Source organism: Thalassophryne amazonica, chromosome 3 (genome assembly GCF_902500255.1).
Source record: "Thalassophryne amazonica chromosome 3, fThaAma1.1, whole genome shotgun sequence".
Classification (NCBI taxonomy): domain Eukaryota; kingdom Metazoa; phylum Chordata; class Actinopteri; order Batrachoidiformes; family Batrachoididae; genus Thalassophryne; species Thalassophryne amazonica.
In genome coordinates this window covers 94,056,180-94,075,647 of record NC_047105.1, presented here as the reverse complement: position 1 = coordinate 94,075,647, position 19,468 = coordinate 94,056,180, and the positions used below count along the sequence as shown (strand labels likewise).

General features: G+C 39.8%; 1 protein-coding gene across 1 annotated transcript in view; it reads left to right on the top strand.

Annotated features, from left to right (window-relative positions):
* The window catches only part of dcaf12 (DDB1 and CUL4 associated factor 12), a 53,557-nt gene extending 43,147 nt beyond the window's left edge, over positions 1-10,410 (top strand). The window contains exon 9 of the mRNA XM_034167102.1: positions 8,699-10,410. Coding sequence (XP_034022993.1) covers positions 8,699-8,857 — 159 coding nt within the window. The 3' untranslated portion in view covers positions 8,858-10,410. The remainder of the gene's footprint in view (positions 1-8,698) is intronic.
* The last annotated feature ends 9,058 nt before the right edge of the window (positions 10,411-19,468 follow it).

Here is a 19,468-nt window from a genome sequence, read left to right as displayed (position 1 = left end):
TGCTAGACAATACACACACTATTCCACCACCCATTCAGTATACACCAGAAGTGATTACTTCATCATATTAGCCCGAGACAAGTTAAGGATTGTAGACTCAGAAATTGGCACAATGGACCTAAGTGATCATGCCCCAATATACCTCACCCTCAATCTGGCAAGTTGCAGGAGGAATACAACATGGCAGTTTAACTCCATCCTCCTCAATGACCCACTGTTCAAGAAGCAAATGACAAATGAAATTCAAATGTACATAAAGGAAAATGCTAATGGAGAAACCTCACTTATGATATGGGATGCAGCAAAGGCTGTTCTATGGGGCAAGATCATGGCTATGTCCTTGCTCAAAAAGAAATTATGCCAAGGAAAACTGCTTGATCTACAAAAACAATTAAAACAATTGGAAAGCTACCATGCACTAAATCAAGATTCACATACACTGCAAAAAATAAAAAAAGTTAGAAATGAAATTAATCAAATGTATACACAGGAAATTGAGAAGAAAATGCACTTTACTAGACAAAGATTTTATGAAAATGGTCCTAAATTCACAAAATTACTGGCTTGGAAACTGAAAAAGCAATATGCAAACAATATGATATATAAAATTCGAGACCCGCGAAAAAATGGCATTGAAAGCAAACAAGAACAGATCGAAGCAGCTTTTGAATCATTCTACAAGTGGCTTTATTCTAGGACAACAGAGACTCAAGGAGATCAGATTGACTCATTTCTAGAAACTCTAGATCTACCAGTTATGACAGAAGAACAAACAAAACTCTAAATACAGAAATAACCCCAAAAGAACTATTAGACGCAATAAACACATTAAAAAGCAATAAATCACCAGGTAGTGATGAGTTTACAACCGAATGGTACAAGACATTTAAGGTAGAACTTATGCCTATATTGCTAACTGCATGTAACTGGACACTGAAAAAAGCAGAGACCCCACCGTCTTGGAAAGAAGCCATTATTTCCCTTATACATAAAGAGGGGAAAGACACATCAATAATGGCCCAAAGAATGGAAAAAAAAATGCTGCCCACCCTAATTCACAATGATTAGACAGGTTTTATACACGCACGACTCACACAAGACAACATAAGACACACCCTGCACATTATGGACCACATTAAACAACATAAGATAAAGGCCTTAATCCTAAGTCTAGATGCAGAAAAAGCCTTTGATTCTGTCAGCTGGCAATACCTCTTTAAGTTCCTAATTAAATTTGGGTTTAATGAAATGGTAAACCGCATCAAAGCCATTTATAACAATCCTACGGCAAGAATTAAAATAAACGGCTACCTATCCAAATCACTCACCTTGAGAGAGGAGTGAGGCAGGGATGTGCCTGGTCTCCACTCCTTTTTGCCCTATTCCTAGAACCGCTAGCCCAACACATTAGACAGAATGTTAAAATTAAGGGAATTTATATCAACAAAATTGAACATAAAATAGCATGCTATGCAGATGATGTCCTCCTGTATCTCAAAAACCCTGAGACATCCTTGGTGGAGGTTTTGACTTTTTTAAAGAACTTAGGTTCTATGTCAGGGCATAAACTAAATGTCAATAAAACTGAAACTCTAGCATACAACTTCAGTCCATGTGAAAAATTAAAAGAAAAATATCCTCTAAGATGGAAAACAGAATCCTTTAAATACCTGGGAGTAAACCTACCTAAAGATTTGACAAAAAGTTATGAGAAAAATTATGAACCTCTGCTTTGTAAGATTAAGGAGGATCTTAGGAGGTGGAATCTTATACCCATTCTGAGTCTGAGCGCAAGAATTGAAACAATAAAAATTAATATATTACCGAGGTTCCTTTACCTATTTCAAACGCTACCAATCTTAATTACAAGAAAACAAACTGGAGAATGGGATAAAATAATATCAAGATTTATATGGCAAGGGAAGAAACCCAGAATCCAATATAAAACATTACAGCTACCTAAACAGAAGGGGGGGATGGGGTCTACCATGCTTGGAAAAATATTATGTCTCAGCACAGATGAGAGCGTTGCTCTGTTGGTGCAACCCCTCCTACAAGGCACAATGGAAAGATATTGAGTGCAGTCTGATACCTGACTTGCATATACAGGCTGTACCGGATAAAAATTTACAACAATACATAGACTCGAAAATCCATGGGTGAACTCCACTCTCAAAACTTGGAAATCATTAATTAGAAAATATAAACTGAATGAGGAGGTTAGAATTCTAAGTTGGTGTGCCTATGATTCGGATTTTATAACAAACAAATTTAATGATAGATTCAAAGCTTGGACTGAAAAAGGCATCACATCAATGTGCAGCATTATACAGAAGGATACTTTTGAGTTTTCAAAGTCTAAAGGATAATTTTTCATTACAAAGACAAGATTTCTATAGATACCTCCAACTATGACATTATTATAATCAGAAAACAAGGATGGTAGAGAGGCCAGTAAACCATTTGTTCAATTACGAGGTCTGTTAGAAAACTATCCGACCTTTTTATTTTTTGCAAAAACCATATGGATTTGAATCACGTGTGATTGCATCAGCCAAGCTTGAACCTTCGTGCACATGCGTGAGTTTTTTCACGCCTGTCGGTTGCGTTATTCGCCTGTGAGCAGGCTTTGTGTGAGCAGTGGTCCACCCCCTCGTCGGATTTTTATTGCGAGTAAAATGTCTGAACGATTTAGAGCTTTGCTGCATCAAATTTTTCCAGAAACTGTGAGAGACAGCCAGGTGGACACCATTCGGAAAATTCAGATGGCTTTCAGGGACGATTTTATGGGGATCACACAGATTAAGGAGTGTTACAGCTGGTTTAAAGACCGCCCACAGCGGCTGAGAGCGCGCCGCACTCCGAGCGGCAATCGACAGGCTGAAACGACCAGATCATTTCCAATGTGAACGCTGTGTTGATCCGGGACATCATGTGACTACCACAGAAATGGCAGAAGACGTGGACATCAGCACTTTTTTGGCACATTCCACTGTTACAGGAGTTTTTGTCATGGAAAGAGAAGCGGAGGAATGCGCCACGGAGCCGCTCATGGCGCGGACAAAAGCACCTCCGTGTTGGTCTCACAGGACAGTTTTCAGATGGCTTTCAGACGGCTTTCGGTGGCTTTTCAGTCGTGTGACTATCCGAGAAATTGTGGACGAGCTGGACATGCCAGAACATGTCCTGTGAGGCTTCATCGTGGCGTTGCTTTGCGCCATGCGGCTCCGTCCCGACACGCGAATTCCTCCGCTCCTCTTTCCATGACAAAAACTCCTGTAACAGTGGAATGTGCCGTTTATTTCCAAACGGAATGCTGTGTTGATCCGGGACGTCGTCTGACTACCAGAGAGATTGCAGAAGCACTTTTTCGGCACATTGAGACAGACGTGCGGAGGAATTCGCGCGTCGGGACGGAGCCGCATGGCGCAAAGCAACGCCGTGATGAAGCCTCACAGGACATGTTCTGGCATGTCCAGCTCGTCCACAATTTCTCGGATAGTCACATGACTGAAAAGCCACCGAAAGCCGTCTGAAAGCCATCTGAAACCTGTCCTCTGAGACCAACATGGAGGTGCTTTTGTCCCGCGCCATTCGCGGCTCTGTGGCACATTCCTCCGCTCCTCTTTCCATGACAAAAACTCCTGTAACAGTGGAATTTGCCGAAAAAGTGCTGATGTCCACGTCTTCTGCCGTTTCTGTGGTAGTCACACGATGTCCCGGATCAACACAGCCTTCACTTTGGAAATGATCTGGTCGTTTCAGCCTGTCGATCGCCGCTCGGAGTGCGGCGTGCTCTCAACCGCTGCGGGCAGTCTTTAAACCGGCTGTAACACTCCTCAATCTGTGTGATCCCCATAAAATCGTCCCTGAAAGCCATCTGAATTTTCCGAATGGTGTCCACCTGGCTGTCTCTCACAGTTTCTGGAAAAATTTGATGCAGCAAAGCTCCAAATCCTTCAGACATTTTACTCGCAATAAAAATCCGACGAGGGGGGTGGACCACTGCTCACACAAAGCGTGCTCACAGGCGAATGACGCAACCGACAGGCGTGAAAAAACTCACGCATGCACACGAAGGTTCAAGCTTGGCTGATGCAATCACACGTGATTCAAATCCATATGGTTTTTGCAAAAAATAAGAAGGTCGGATAGTTTTCTAACAGACCTCGTATTTATTGATGCATACAAATCGAACATAGAGAGAGGGATTATCTCCCACCTGTATGAGAGTCTACAGAATTTAGAAACTAATTCAACAAAATATATACACAAGTTAAATGGGAAAGGGAAGGAAACATAACAATAACAGATAAAGAATGGGAAGACATTTGTATATTTCAATGGAAAACTACAAAATCTCATGCATGGAAGGAATTCTGTTGGAAAAATATAACCCGATACTTCATCACCCCAGTCATGAAGGTGCACCAAAACAATAATAATGCTCTCTGCTGGTGAGGCTGTGGATGTCAGACTGCAAATCATTATCATGTTTTTTGGGATTGTCCAAAAATACAAAATTATTGGAAAGACATACATAATGCAATACAGGAAGTCCTCAATACATGGATACCATTCGACTTCAAAACCATGTACTTAGGACTTATCCCACCAAGACTGATGGCTAAAGATAAGTATCTGATAGGGGTGTTGCTGGCAGCAGGGAAAAAGGCTTTAACTAAGAGATGGAGGCTGCAAACCGGACCTACAATTAATAATTGGATAGATGTGACAATGGAAATATACATTTTGGAAAAGTTTACCTTTTCTTTGAATCTAAAGATGGACATATTTATGAAAAACTGGAAAAGATGGGTGCATTTTATTAGACCTCGAAGACCAGACTTTGCCAAGATAGTGAAGTGAACGGCAACCTCTCATCTATTACACAGTTTGTTTGTTTTTTGTGGGGTTTTTTCTTTCTTTCTCTGTTTTCAAGTCTTCAACAGTATCTCAATGACTAACACAACTGAATGAAACTAAAATACTACAGATATTCTTTAAAAAGTATTTTATGTGTTTTTGACTGTTGTTTATAACCCCTGTGGATGTTAAAAGTTACAAACCTTTGGAACAAGAAATTCCATTGCAACTACAGGAAACTCAGATCTGTATAACATAAGTTAAAAAAAATATGGTATTTGTATTTTGATGTATTATAACATGTATTTCCAAATAAAAAGATAATTTAAAAAAAAAGAAATGGGTGTTTCAACAAGACAATGACCCCAAGCACACTAGTAAACAAGCAAAATCTTGGTTTCAAACCAACACAATTAATGCCTCGCAGATGTGAAGAAATCATGAAAAACTGTGGTTATACAACTAAATACTAGTTTAGTGATTCACAGGATTGCAGTTTGAATATAATAGTTTTGAGTTTGTAGCATCAACAGCAGATGCTACTATTATTGTGAACACCCCCTTTTCTACTTTTTTTACTAATAGCCCTATTTCATAGCCTTAGGAGTGTGCATATCATGAATGCTTGTTCTTGTTGGATTTGTGAGAATCTACTGGTACCTCGTTTCCCATGTAACAATAAGAAATATACTCAAAACCTGGATTAATCTTTTTAGTCAGATAGCACTACTATTATTCTGAACACTACTGTATATACACACACACACACACATATTCACACAGGGTGGGCCAATAAAATGTTACCACTTTTTGATCGTACACGTTTTTGAAATGTGAATTTATTTGAAAATTTTATTTACAGACTTGTTTTCCGCACAGTTCAATTGATTACATGTTCAATCCAAGCTCCTCTTCTTTGCATTACAGCTGCAACACGCACATTGAAGTTTGTGATGACATTGCCACACATCTCAAGAGGGATTCTCATAATTTCCTGATGGATGATGAAAATGAGAAATCTTTATTTTGGAAATTGTACGAATTAAAAAAGTGGTAACATTGTATTGGCCCACCCTTTTTGTGTGTGTATCTATCAGGGTTCTAGCCACGGTGGGCGGCAATGCCCAGTAGTGCAAATTTCTGCCCGGCTCTCGGGTTCAAATTGGCTGTGCTGTCTAGCACAGAATCTCTGAAAAGTGAACTGAAATGTTGCTGAAAATGTACCAGTTCAATCGTATTTCAAGCTTATAGCGTCATAGTTTTTTCAATTTTAAACCAATAATTAAAGTAATTAAAATAAATATATTTCTCATTTTCTTCATATCAAATCGCAGAGATCAGAGAGTCAACGCATTCTGTGGCCACAGAGCTGTGAAGGGTCGCAGCTGAAAACGGCGTCTCTGCTTCACTCTGAGCTGAAGCAAAAAAGTTAACCCCACCATGAAAGTCTTATTTAAAACAGTTTCATTTAAAACAGCAGGTTTGACAATTAGGTGTTACATTGTTGAAAAAAAACAAAACAAACAAAACTTGTCAGGATGACAGAAAAACTGCCTGCGTCACTAAATTATAACCTACTGTCATTTTTGAAGAGGAGAGTAAATGCTATGTCCATTAAATATTGTTTTTTATCACTTTCAATGTTATTTAATTTATAAATTTAGACTTTGACAGAAACATGCAAAAAATAACTTTGATCTTACAAATATTACAACATAAATACAATTTTTTGTTTATTATACTTAAGTTCAATGCGTCTAAAACCACCCAAAATTAGTTCAAATAAGGCTTGCCAAGAATGTTATAGTGGTATAAAACCCTATAGATTCGGGGGGGGGGGGGGGGGGTGCCCGAAGCTGTGAACCGTGATCACATAATTTACCCTGCACTAGCTAGAACCCTGATAATATATATATATATATATATATATATATATATATATATGAGGTCTCTTAGATAATAAACCGACCCTTTTATTTTTTTTTTAACTATATGGATTTGAATGACATGCGATTACACCAATCATGCTTGAACCCTCGTGCGCATGCGTGAGTTTTTTTCACGCGTGTCGGTGACGTCATTTCCCTGTGGGCAGGCCTTGAGTGAGATGTGGTCCCGCCCTCTCGGCTGAATTCCTTTGTTTCACACGCTGCTCGAGACGGCGTGTGTTGCTTTATCAAAATTTTTTCTGGACCTGTGAGGAATATCCGAGTGGACACTATTCGAGAAATTAAGCTGGTTTTCTGTGAAAAGTTTAACGGCTGATGAGAGATTATGGGGTGTTTCTGTCGGTGTAAGGACTTCACACGGAGCGGGACGTCCTGCAGCGCTTCCAGGCGCCGTCGTCGGCCTGTTTCGAGCTGAAAACATCCTAATTTAAGGCTTAATTCACCCAGGACATCGTGAGAGAACAGAGAAGATTCAGAAGAGGCCGGCATGAGGAATTTATGCGGACATTCCACTGTTTAAGGACATTTTTTTAATGAAAGACGTACGCGCAAATTTGCCAAGTCGTTTCCGTGATGACTCGGCAAATCTGTGTGTGCAGCGACAGGAAAAACACCTCCGTGTTGAAAACCATTTGTAGAATTCAGGCGGCTTTTAATGGCTTTCAACAAGTGAGTAACTGAGAAATTGTTAAACAGCTTGGGCATGTTCCAACTTGCCCGTTAAGATTTCCAACGGAGGTGTTTTTCCTGCCGCGACCCCCCGCGGTCGGGTCCAGCCCGACATGCGACTCTGCCCGCACGTTCATTACAAAATGACCGTTAACAATGGAATGTCCGAATAAACTCCTCATGCCGACTTCTTCTGAAAGTTCTGTGTTCTCTGACGACTTACTGCGTCAACAGAGCCTGAAATGTGGAAGTTTTCAACTTGAAACGGCGAGACGCTGCCGCCTTAAAGCGCAGATCGCCGTCAGGCGCCGTGGGCCGTCCTTAAAGCGACACTACCAGACCAAAATCTCTCATCAGCCGTTAAAATTTTTACCGAAAACCAGCTGAATTTATTGAATGGTGTCCACTCAGTTGTGCCTTACAGTTTTGAAAAATTTTTATCAAACAAAGCAACAGTCTCTGAGCCATTCCTAAACAATGAAAAAAAAAATATCGACGAGCGGGTGGACGACTCCTCACTCAAAGACTGCCCACAGGCGAATGACGTAACCGACAGGCGTGAAAAAACTCTCGCATGCCCACGAGGGTTCAAGCATGTCTGATGTAATCACACGTGATTCAAATCCATATGGTTTTTGAAAAAATAATAAGGTCGGATACTTTTCTAATAGACCTCGTGTATATATATATATATATATACACACATACATACGAGGTCTGTGATAAAACTATCGTACCTTTTTATTTTTTTCAAAAACTATATGGATTTGAATCACGTGCTATTACATCAGACAACCTTGAACCCTCGTGCGCATGCGTGAGTTTTTTCACGCCTGTCGGTTACGTCATTCGCCTGTGGGCTGGCTTTGAGTGAGGAGTGGTCTCTCTCAGGAAGTTGTCAGACAAAGAGATTCCGACGGGAGGGGTGGACCACTCCTCACTCAAAGCCAGCCCACAGGCGAATGATGTAACCAACAGGCGTGAAAAAACTCTTGCATGCCCACGAGGGTTCAAGCTTGTCTGATGTAATCGCACGTGATTCAAATCCATATAGTTTTTTTAGTTTTTGAAAAAAATAAAAAGGTCCGATACTTTTCTAACAGACCTCATGTGTGTGTGTGTGTGTATATATATATATACACACACACACACACACACACACACACACTTCTCATCCATTAACCTTCCTTTTCTGCTCTTCACTTTCCTTTTAGAATCACGATGAGACATGGAGGAGTTATTTCTCAGACACCCATTCCTTCCCTAATGCGGTGTACACACACTGCTACGACGACTCTGGCACCAAGCTATTTGTAGCAGGTGGACCGCTCTGCTCCGGCCTGCACGGCAACTATGCAGGACTGTGGAGCTAGCATTTTCTTTGCACCATCCTCATCAGCATTTTTACTGAACTACTCCCTCCGTACCTCTACATGTATAGAAAGATCCGTCTGTGATATCCATCAAACTGTTTGTTTTTTGCCTTTTGCTCAAACTTGGACTCAGGAGCATGATCTGGCCTTCATGGTATCACGGCTTTGAAAATCTATGTTCTTCTTTTTCTTCCATTTAGTCCATCATTATGCTTCTCTGCTCACCCAGTTCTTTGTTCTTTCATTTTATTTAATATATATAAAGGTGTATAAACAATTTAATTTCCAAGAGCTGCAAAAGCTGCCACTGAGGAACATTGTGGAGATTTGAAACCATAAAAATAAAGCTACACACTTGTCATTTAAATCAAACCCATAGGGATTAGCTTTTGGTGGGGTTTTCTTTGTGTATGGGAGATATTTCCGCTGCTCCATCAGTGTCTTTGTGAAATATTTGTAGACTTTTCTACGAAAGAGTCTGTTCTATTCTCACCTGGAATGGATGGCAATAACACAGAGGAGGCGAGGACTGAAGAGACATTGATTTCGAAGGACTGAGCTGGAGTGTAATGTGACATTTGCTAGAGAATATTTGTGGATGGACTCAGGCCTTTCTGTACTATGACTGTCACAAAAGAACTCTGTTCTTGTGTTAGAAGTAAAGTGAAGAAGGGTGCCTACTCAGTCCAAGCACGGGACAGTGTTAATGTTTTTCTCAAGGAAACAATCTAAAGGGGTAATATTGAGATTATTAAATGCAGTGTAGTTACTCTATAATCCCAACAAATACATAATTTATGTTTTGATTGTGTGATGATTAGATGGAAATGCCCTGCTGATATTCCTGTTTGCTTTGTATTTATTTTCCTTCCCTTTGTGTTCCCTTTAGTGTGTCAGGGGTCTTCATGTCTGCTTTGTTGAAGGATGTTTTGTTTTTCTTTCTTTCCCCCGGCCCTTTCTGTTTGTGGTCTTTTGAATCAGAATGCTTTGAGTAGATGTGTCCACTGGCAGTGGTGCTTTAATTAACCAGAGAGAGACTTTCCAACTGCTGACAAACTATTTGTAACCGTTCTGGTATCACTGAGGATCTACCCATGCATTTTTGTTTTGATTGGACGTTATCAAATATGATTAACTGTGGCACTGCTGATGATTCAGTCGGAGAGTTTTGAAGATTGTGTGACTCCAACAGAAGCTGGGAGGATATTTCACTTTGATCTTCTCGGCCATTAAGGACATAAATATAAAGACATTTTGGACTCTACCCTGAAGATTAATGCTGCAGACACATACGTTCATTGTTACATTTGACACAATTCTTTTCACTTGTTGCATCAAGGAAAAAGGGTGAACTTGCTCTTTTCCTTGTTTGGTAGAGGCAGGGTAGATTTGAGTTTTAATGTTTTGCCTTCCTGAAGTCTTTCTGTGAAAGACCAACGCGGGCAACCATAGTTTTCCTTTTATACATGGAAATAGTGCTCCAGTTTTCATGATAATGAGACCTTGAAAACACAAACCCCAATTACGATAACAATTTGAACAAATAGCCAAAACTTTTAAACTGTATTTTATATATAAATGTACATGTAAAATACATGGGGACAATTACATATGTTTCTGTATATGTCTGAGGAAGTGTATAGATTGATTTCTCTTCACTCAGTCATGCCTAGTTTTGTTTGTGTGTGTGCGCGCATATATATATATATATATATATATATATATATATATATATATATATATATATATATATATATATATATATATATATATATATATATATATTGTGTGTGTGTGTCTGTATACACACACACACACGCTACCCCATGAATGTTTTTACAAATGACTGAATCTGATATTGTAAGATATAAAAACCTAGAAAAATACAAGCTATTAAATCTTTAAGAAGAGTGCATAATTAAAAATAAAATGTATATTGAGGTAAAAGTTTTTTTCCATTTTTAAGTCTGGAATTATTTACTTTCTTTTAAGAGTAGTTAATGTATTAGACTGTGTGTATCTGGCTAAAAAATATGGCTTGGGACAGAATTTCAGGGGTCATTCACAGGGTCTCACTGAGACCAAAGGAAAAACCACCAAAGCTTCAGTACACTTTGGTATTGTGCAAGTCTCTGGAGGTTCTGGAACCCTGGTCTTCCAAAAGCAATTCCCTCATTTTGTGCATTGATGGTGATGGCGAATGGTCCGTCTTTATTGCACGGACCTTTCTAGCGCTCAGTCCGTACCGACAACACGTTGATCTGATAGACCAAGCAAGTGAGGTTTATATATATATATATATATATAATGTGTGTGTGTGTAAAATAAACACGATCGTTAGCTGGTAAGAGTTCAGTCTGTGTTTTTCCAGATGCTGTTTAGATATTTATGGCGTATGTTTATATCCGACTTGGATTTTCTAATTGTGCTTTTTTTCCTTCCTGGCTAGTAAAGAAAATACGCATTGTGGACCGATTGGCATCGTAACCAGTCCGGATATGGGAAAATGTCATCAGAAATCAGCCAATCAGAGCGTGCGTAGTGTCACAGCCATAAAATAAAATTGTATATTCTACTAATATAAGAATATACACGAATGAGATTCATTTCTCTGATATACTCCATATTCCAGTGTAGTGTTTTCAGATTTCTTTCAACTTTGTCCAGAAATTTGAATATTCTTACTTTTACCCTGACTGGCGTAGCTGTATCATTTTATCTATTCTAAATTTTTGTGGAGAAGCGCTCTGTAAAAGCGGTGCTGTAGGTGGGTTAAGAGCAGTCTTTAATATGATGTGAGTGTGCAAAACTGTTACTTTCACCCCTGATTATTTCCCAACTGTAGGCTCAGACATGGTATCTGACTCTGGTGTTTGGACTACGACCCCTGGCAAAAATTATGGAATCACCGGCCTCGGAGGATGTTCATTCAGTTGTTTAATTTTGTTGAAAAAAAGCAGATCACAGACATGACACAAAACTAGTCATTTCAAATGGAAGTTTTCTGGCTTTAAGAAACACTATAAGAAATCAGGAAAAAAATTGTGGCAGTCAGTAACAGTTACTTTTTTAGACCAAGCAGAGGGAAAAAAATATGGAATCACTCAATTCTGAGGAAAAAATTATGGAATCATGAAAAACAAAACGCTCCAACACATCACTAGTATTTTGTTGCACCACCTCTGGCTTTTATAACAGCTTGCAGTCTCTGAGGCATGGACTTAATGAGTGACAAACAGTACTCTTCATCAATCTGGCTCCAACTTTCTCTGATTGCTGTTGCCAGATCAGCTTTGCAGGTTGGAGTCTTGTCATGGACTATTTTCTTCAACTTCCACCAAAGATTTTCAATTGGATTAAGATCTGGACTATTTGCAGGCCATGACATTGACCCTATGTGTCTTTTTGCAAGGAATGTTTTCACAGTTTTTGCTCTATGGCAAGATGCATTATCATCTTGAAAAATGATTTCATCATCCCTAAACAGCCTTTCAATTGATGGGATAAGAAAGTGTCCAAAATAAACGTAAACTTGTGCATTTATTGATGATGTAATGACAGCCATCTCCCCAGTGCCTTTACCTGACATGCAGCCCCATATCATCAATGACTGTGGAAATTTACATGTTCTCTTCAGGCAGTCATCTTTATAAATCTCATTGGAACAGCACCAAACAAAAGTTCCAGCATCATCACCTTGCCCAATGCAGATTCGAGATTCATCACTGAATATGACTTTCATCCAGTCATCCACAGTCCATGACTGCTTTTCTTTAGCCCATTGTAACCTTGTTTTTTTTCTGTTTAGGTGTTAATGATGGCTTTCGTTTAGCTTTTCTGTATGTAAATCCCATTTCCTTTAGGCGGTTTCTTACAGTTCGGTCACAGACGTTGACTCCAGTTTCCTCCCATTCGTTCCTCATTTGTTTTGTTGTGCATTTTCGATTTTTTGAGACATATTCCTTTTAAGTTTTCTGTCTTGACGCTTTGATGTCTTCCTTGGTCTACCAGTATGTTTGCCTTTAACAACCTTCCCATGTTGTTTGTATTTGGTCCAGAGTTTAGACACAGCTGACTGAACAACCAGCATCTTTTGCAACATTGCGTGATGACTTACCCTCTTAAGAGTTTGATAATCCTCTCCTTTGTTTCAATTGACATCTCTCGTGTTGGAGCCATGATTCATGTCAGTCCACTTGGTGCAACAGCTCTCCAAGGTGTGATCACTCCTTTTTAGATGCAGACTAACGAGCAGATCTGATTTGATGCAGGTGTTAGTTTTGGGGATGAAAATTTACAGGGTAATTCCATAATTTATTCCTCAGAATTGAGTGATTCCATATTTTTTCCCTCTGCTTAGTCTAAAAAGTAACCGTTACTGACTGCCACAATTTTTTTTCCTGATTTCTTATAGTGTTTCTTAAATCCAGAAAGTTGCCATTTGAAATGACTTTAGTTTTGTGTCATGTCTGTGATCTGCCTTTTTTCTACAAAATTAAACAACTGAATGAACATCCTCCGAGGGCGGTGATTCCATAATTTTTGCCAGGGGTTGTATTAGGCTACCCCTCCAGTAAAGTAAGTTGTGATGCGTGCTTGCACACTGGCTGTGGTGCTCTAATGCACTTTGTACTTGTCTGAACAAGTAAAACAGCACCGTGCATTGTGATAATGGTAATTTTTGTTGCACTGCTGATTTGCCGACCCTTAAACCTGCAGAAAACCTGGCTCACATCTGTTTATCTTGTGCGTGTATTTTGTTTTAAATGCACTTTGAAATCAGTGGAACAAACTATGTGCACAATGCACTCCAACACACTGCATTCTACAATACATATTAAAATGAAAACGGTGGAGAGACTTTTTAACTTCATAATGAAATTAAGGATCAGACTAGTATCTTGTGTTGTGGCAGATGTAATGTGTTGGACAAACTGATGGTATAATTTTTTTCTATCTTGTTTCAACATCTGGGCTGAGATGAACATTCATTCAAGTCTATCATATAGTCTGATCTTGTGCACTTGTTTTGACAAATAGTGGCTGTACAAATGTGGGACTGAGTTTGAATAAATTAAATGGCACAGAAAATACAGATTTATGGTGAAACTCAAATATTGATCATATCCATCGATTTCTATTTATGTATGGTTGTTACACACTAACCAAGATGGCAGCGCTCTGGAAACGGCCAGTGGATCAGCCTGGTGCTCCACCTAGTGAGTAAATAGAAATCGATGATGGTGGCAGCAGACATCAAACGCAAGACACTTTTCACTCATGGTGTCAACGCTTCACCAAACTAATTACACTACAAAAACAACAAATCTATGACACTGCTAATCCATGAACCACAATAACAATAATAAACTCCCATGATGCATTGCAGCACAACAATTCCGTCTTAGCTACCGGCCCGGTGATCGTTACAATATTTATAAACTATTAACAGAGCTGCATTCACAAACAAAACAAATGCAGGAAAACAATTCCAAACACGATCGTTGTCTTTATAAAAAGCAGTAAATTGCAGTGCTAATAGTCACAGATTACCTCCTCAAACACAGGAATGGCTCACCTGTGTTGTGTGCAGTGCAACTGGTAAAAAGCTACACCTCATCCATTGCGAAAACCCACAAATTTTTGTCTTTAGGCTACATAAAAATACAGCAATGTGTCTTTTCACTTAACAAAAAAAGGTAAAGATTTGCATGTACACACTGTTAATTTATGCCCTGCCCCTTCTGTGCACTCTCAGAAGGGGCAGGGCACGCTCACTAGGCCTTTGTTGCGCATGCGTCATTTCCTTGCGTCAGCCACGGTTCACCAATTATCTTGTTTCTGCTTAAAATTATACTCCAGTCATCTATCTCAGCGACAGATATCTGAAGTTTTTGTACAACAATCATCCCCACATAAATTGTTCTTTCATGTAGCTGGCCACAATACAGTATATCATGTAGAGATGACAGTGTTTGGGTTGTTTTTTAATTTATTTTTCATGTGTTCATTTTGGGTTTGTGATCGCCTTTGAATTTACCCAGAAGCCCCTGCAGTGCTTCAACTCGAAACTGGTTTATCAGTAGCTGACAATGGACCGAGTCAATACTAAAACTTAGCGGTTAGCTGTAACTTCCCTAAATTTTTTTTAGCGGTATATCGGTTTAGCATTATAAAAGTTAAGTTTTCAGTTAGTGGATTAGCAGGTGTCAAAGCCATGTTGGATTGTGAACTGAATACATTTGGTGTGTACAAACTGAACTTGAATACATTTGGTGTGTACAAATTGAGTAGGAATTCTGACTTTAGATGGCTTGCCTTGGGGGTACGTGTCAAATTCCAGCTGCCATCCCCTGGTGGCCGAAGCAGGAGCTACCAGAATTCACTGATGTGTAGACAGCGCTAAGATAGCAAAAGCCATGACATTTGCATGAATTTCATTCCCGCACTGGCACACAATCTTCCGTGGCAATGAGTAAATGTCATACTGTGCAAGGCTGTCTGCCATTGTACAAAGAAAATTTATTAAGTGTTCAACACTTCTGGCACACATAAATTTCATGCCACTGGTGTGAACATTGTGCAACCTATTCACAAACACTGCATGTCTGTGTATTATTGCAGGCAGGGCCTCGCACAGTTTACAGGTTTACTCTGGCACGCAAGAGTGCGTGCCACAATAGTTTTTACAGGCATTACAGGGGTGCTGCATTATTAACTGCACCAATCATTTCCTGAGTGGTTCAGGGATACGTTTTCTCAGAATTCCTAATCTGGAACCAAAAAGCTCTGCGTGGGTTACTGCATTTCGACAAAGTAACTGGTTAGCGTCAGCTCACTCTCATGTTTGTGGCATCCACTTCCTAAGTCGTGACTCCCGAGTACATTTAAATCAGAAATGTTAAAGGAATAATTTTCTATTTTTGTTTGGCATGCCAATTCAGTAAGGTCCCTCACTTTTCCACCGAGCAGTATTTTTACATCATATATTTAGAGCCATTGGTGGAAAATGTATGGGGGCTGTTAAAGGGGATGACGAGCTTGTCCGTCTGTTTAGACATTAACTTCATCCAACTTCAAAATTACACTTGAATCCACCAAAAGCTCAGATATCCCAATTTTACATCAGCATTTAAGTGCAGCACATATTAAGGTACGTGGAACTGAACAGTGTGAAAAGGGTAAACTTACAGAAACCTGAACCATGCATAAATATTCATCTAAATAAATGCAAAATGATTCCACAACTTAAGAACCTATTTAAAAAGAGAATAAAATGTGAAAGAAGTTAAAAATCTGTACGTAATATTTGTTCAGGTTTATCGTCGATCAACTCCATAAACAAATCCGATTTTTTTTCCATTCACGGAGGGGTACCAAGCAATGATCCAACTGACCCAGACCATGTTCCTCACCTCAGGATGCGCTACGACGAGAAACAAGCACTGAGAAGTTCAATGAAGAGAACAACAGGTGTACAACAAAGTCAGAAGCACAATTCAGCTATTGACTCTGGTAGATTGGTCTCATCCTCACTCTGAGGCTGTGTATCTCCAGTTTTGGCACAAGTGAAAAGAATGCAGCACTTGGACAAATGAAGTACTGCACTGTCAGGTGATGGTATATATTTAACCGACCTGTTTGTTTTCAAGAGGTGTTTGAATTCAGATACCAAAATCAGAATAGCCTTTATTCACAAAGTATCTATAAGAATACAGTACAAGGAATTTGACTCCAGTTTGAACTGAACTCAGTATGAGCATATATAAATATACACTAAACAATTCACAGTAAAAATGTGTGCAAAAGATAGACTGAGTTGTACTTGAAGTATAGGAATTAGTGAGTTGTTTTGGGGGGGGTTAACTTGTTCAGTGTGATGGCCTATGGGAAGAAATTGTTCCTGTGTCTGGTTGTTTTGATGTACAGGCCTCTGTAATGTCGACCAGAGGTTGACAAGTTTAAACAGTGTGTGTCCAGGGTGTGAGGGCTCTCAGCTTGCTTCCTTGTGTCCTGGATGGAGGATGGGCTGGCTCTGATTTTTTTCTGCAGACCTGACAGTTCATTGAAGTCTGTGCCTGTCATGTTCACAGGCAGAGGGTAACCAAACACAGATGGAGATGCATAGGACAGACTGGATGATGGATGTGTAGAAGATGATGAGCAGTTCCTGGGCAAGGTTGAACTTCCTGAGCTGTCTAAGGAAGTAAATCCTTTGCCTTTTTCCTGATGGAGTCTATGTGGGAGGTCCACTTCAGATCCTGGGAGATGGTGGATCCCAGGAACTGGTCATATTGTCATTTGTGCATCTATTCTGACCCCAAAGAAAGATATCTTACAGGTGCCAATCAAAATGCATGTTTCACACTGTTCATTGTATGATTTAAGATGCAAGTTATGGTTTGGCAAAAGTCAGACTGAACCCAAAATGCAGAGCGGTCTCTCACACACAAGGAAGTAGGTGCAACCAATGGGGATTTATGTAACCACAGTGATAAAATAGTCCAACAATCCCAGTGAAGGAGAAGAGGGGGAGAAACTTGGGAGTCGACTCAACACACAAACAACATGAGGTAAAGAAAAACTAGAACTTAGAATTACTAACAGTGACAAAACTAGAGACAGCAACATACAACATACTCACAAGTCTTGGAATAACCAGAAATACAGACAAGAATCAACATAGCTGCAAACTAGATGCGAAAACACAGGCTTAATACACAGAGGAACTAATGAATGGCAGGTGTGGGAAATTACTTGCAGAGCACAGCTGGGGAGTGACATAGGAAGAAAGGTAACTAAACATACAAGCAAACCAAGATCACCAAAATAAAACAGGAAGTCTTCACTACAAAAAATAGAAATGCAACCATAAGAAAATAAACAGGAATGAGCAGTGTTGTGAAAGTTACTTTGACAGGTTACTTTTTTAGTTGCTTTATACAGTTACTCATTAGCAGCTTTATGCAATTACTTTATTAGAATCTGCCGCAAACTTGCAACTAATAAGGTAACTAGTAATCTAACTTGGTTACCCTTAAGATTGAGCAATCAGCAAAGTAACTAATAGATACTTTTCTGAGTAATAAATCTTAAAAATAACCAAGTTAGATTATGAGTTACTTTATTAAGTACATTCAGCAGCTGCCAACAAGTTGTCCGCAGCTGCTAATGAAGTAACTGTATAAAGTAATTGTAAATATAACTGTATAAAGTAACTAATGAAGTAACTTTTCAAAGTTACTTTCCCAACACTGGGAATTAAACACAAAGACTACAGGAAACAAAACTGCAGACAGCAAAAATAGCCAAAGAGAGGTGAGTGCAAAACAAGCAGACATGAGGGTTCACAGACAGACACAGACAACACTAGGAACCGTCATCCAGTCATCATTTATCTCAGTGACAGATATCTGAACTTCTGTACAACAATCAGTTTTTAGGTGGGGGCCGTTCGGTCTGTGACACCGGTATTTAACTGTAGATGGAGTTTACCACCCACTTTGGACTGCATTCCCAAACAACCCGACTCCAGGAAGACCTGACCCCCACCGCAATGGGGGCCATTACTGGCTTCACACCGTCCACGGGCTGAACCTCGAGTGCTAGGCAGCACGGTGGCTTAGTGGTTAGCACTGTTGCCTCACAACAAGAAGGTCATGGGATCTATTACCACCTGTGGCCTTTCTGTTTGGAGTTTGCATGTTCTCCCTGTGTTTGTGTAGGTTCCCTCTGAGTGCTCCGGCTTCCTCCCACATCCAAAGACATGCAGGTTAGGTGGACTGGAACTTCAAAACTTGTCTAGGGCCTGGTTTCATAAAGCAGTCTAATCTTGTTTAGTGGACTAAACTCAGTCATCTCATCTTGTTACGCAAAGAACTTAGTTGGTTAAAGTTTCGCATTACCTGACTAAATTTAGTTTTTGGCCTGGTACAGACGAGGCTAATTTTATTTTAATCGACAAAACTTCAGTGTCTTACCTCAAAAACGGCACCTATCATGTACCACAACTTATTGAAGGAGGAAGGAAGGAGAGCCTTGCGGTGCGAGCAGGTGTTGTGGTGTCGCAGACTGAACGGTCTCCCCTAAAAATTGATCCACCCTGCCTCCACTGTGCATGCAGCATTTCAGACCACAGCAGCACGTCTGAAACAGCATCTCTACACTCAAAGCGATCATAGGGAATAATGATTATTAACCATCAGATGACAAGGTAAAACCTCATAAATCATTATATAGTCAAGTTTAAGCAAAAACACGGCCGTTTTAAGCAGAAATGAGGCAATATTCTGTGACACTTTGAAATGACAGACACCCAGTGAACGCAACTGCTAGCAGCCCGTGATCGCTGCCTCCGTCTTTTATTATGAAATAATGCTGAATTTATGTGGAAATGATTGTTGTACAAAAGCTTCAGATATCTGTCACTGAGACAGATGATGACTGGAGTGCAGTTTTAAGCAGAAACAAAGTGATAATCCCTGAACCTCAGCTGATGACACATGCGCAGTGAATTGTTAGGGCAGACCAATTTTTAAGGGGGACCGTTCGGTCTGCTGCACCGGGACTGGAATAATCCATTGGAGATGTTTACGGATGCTGAGGTTGGGA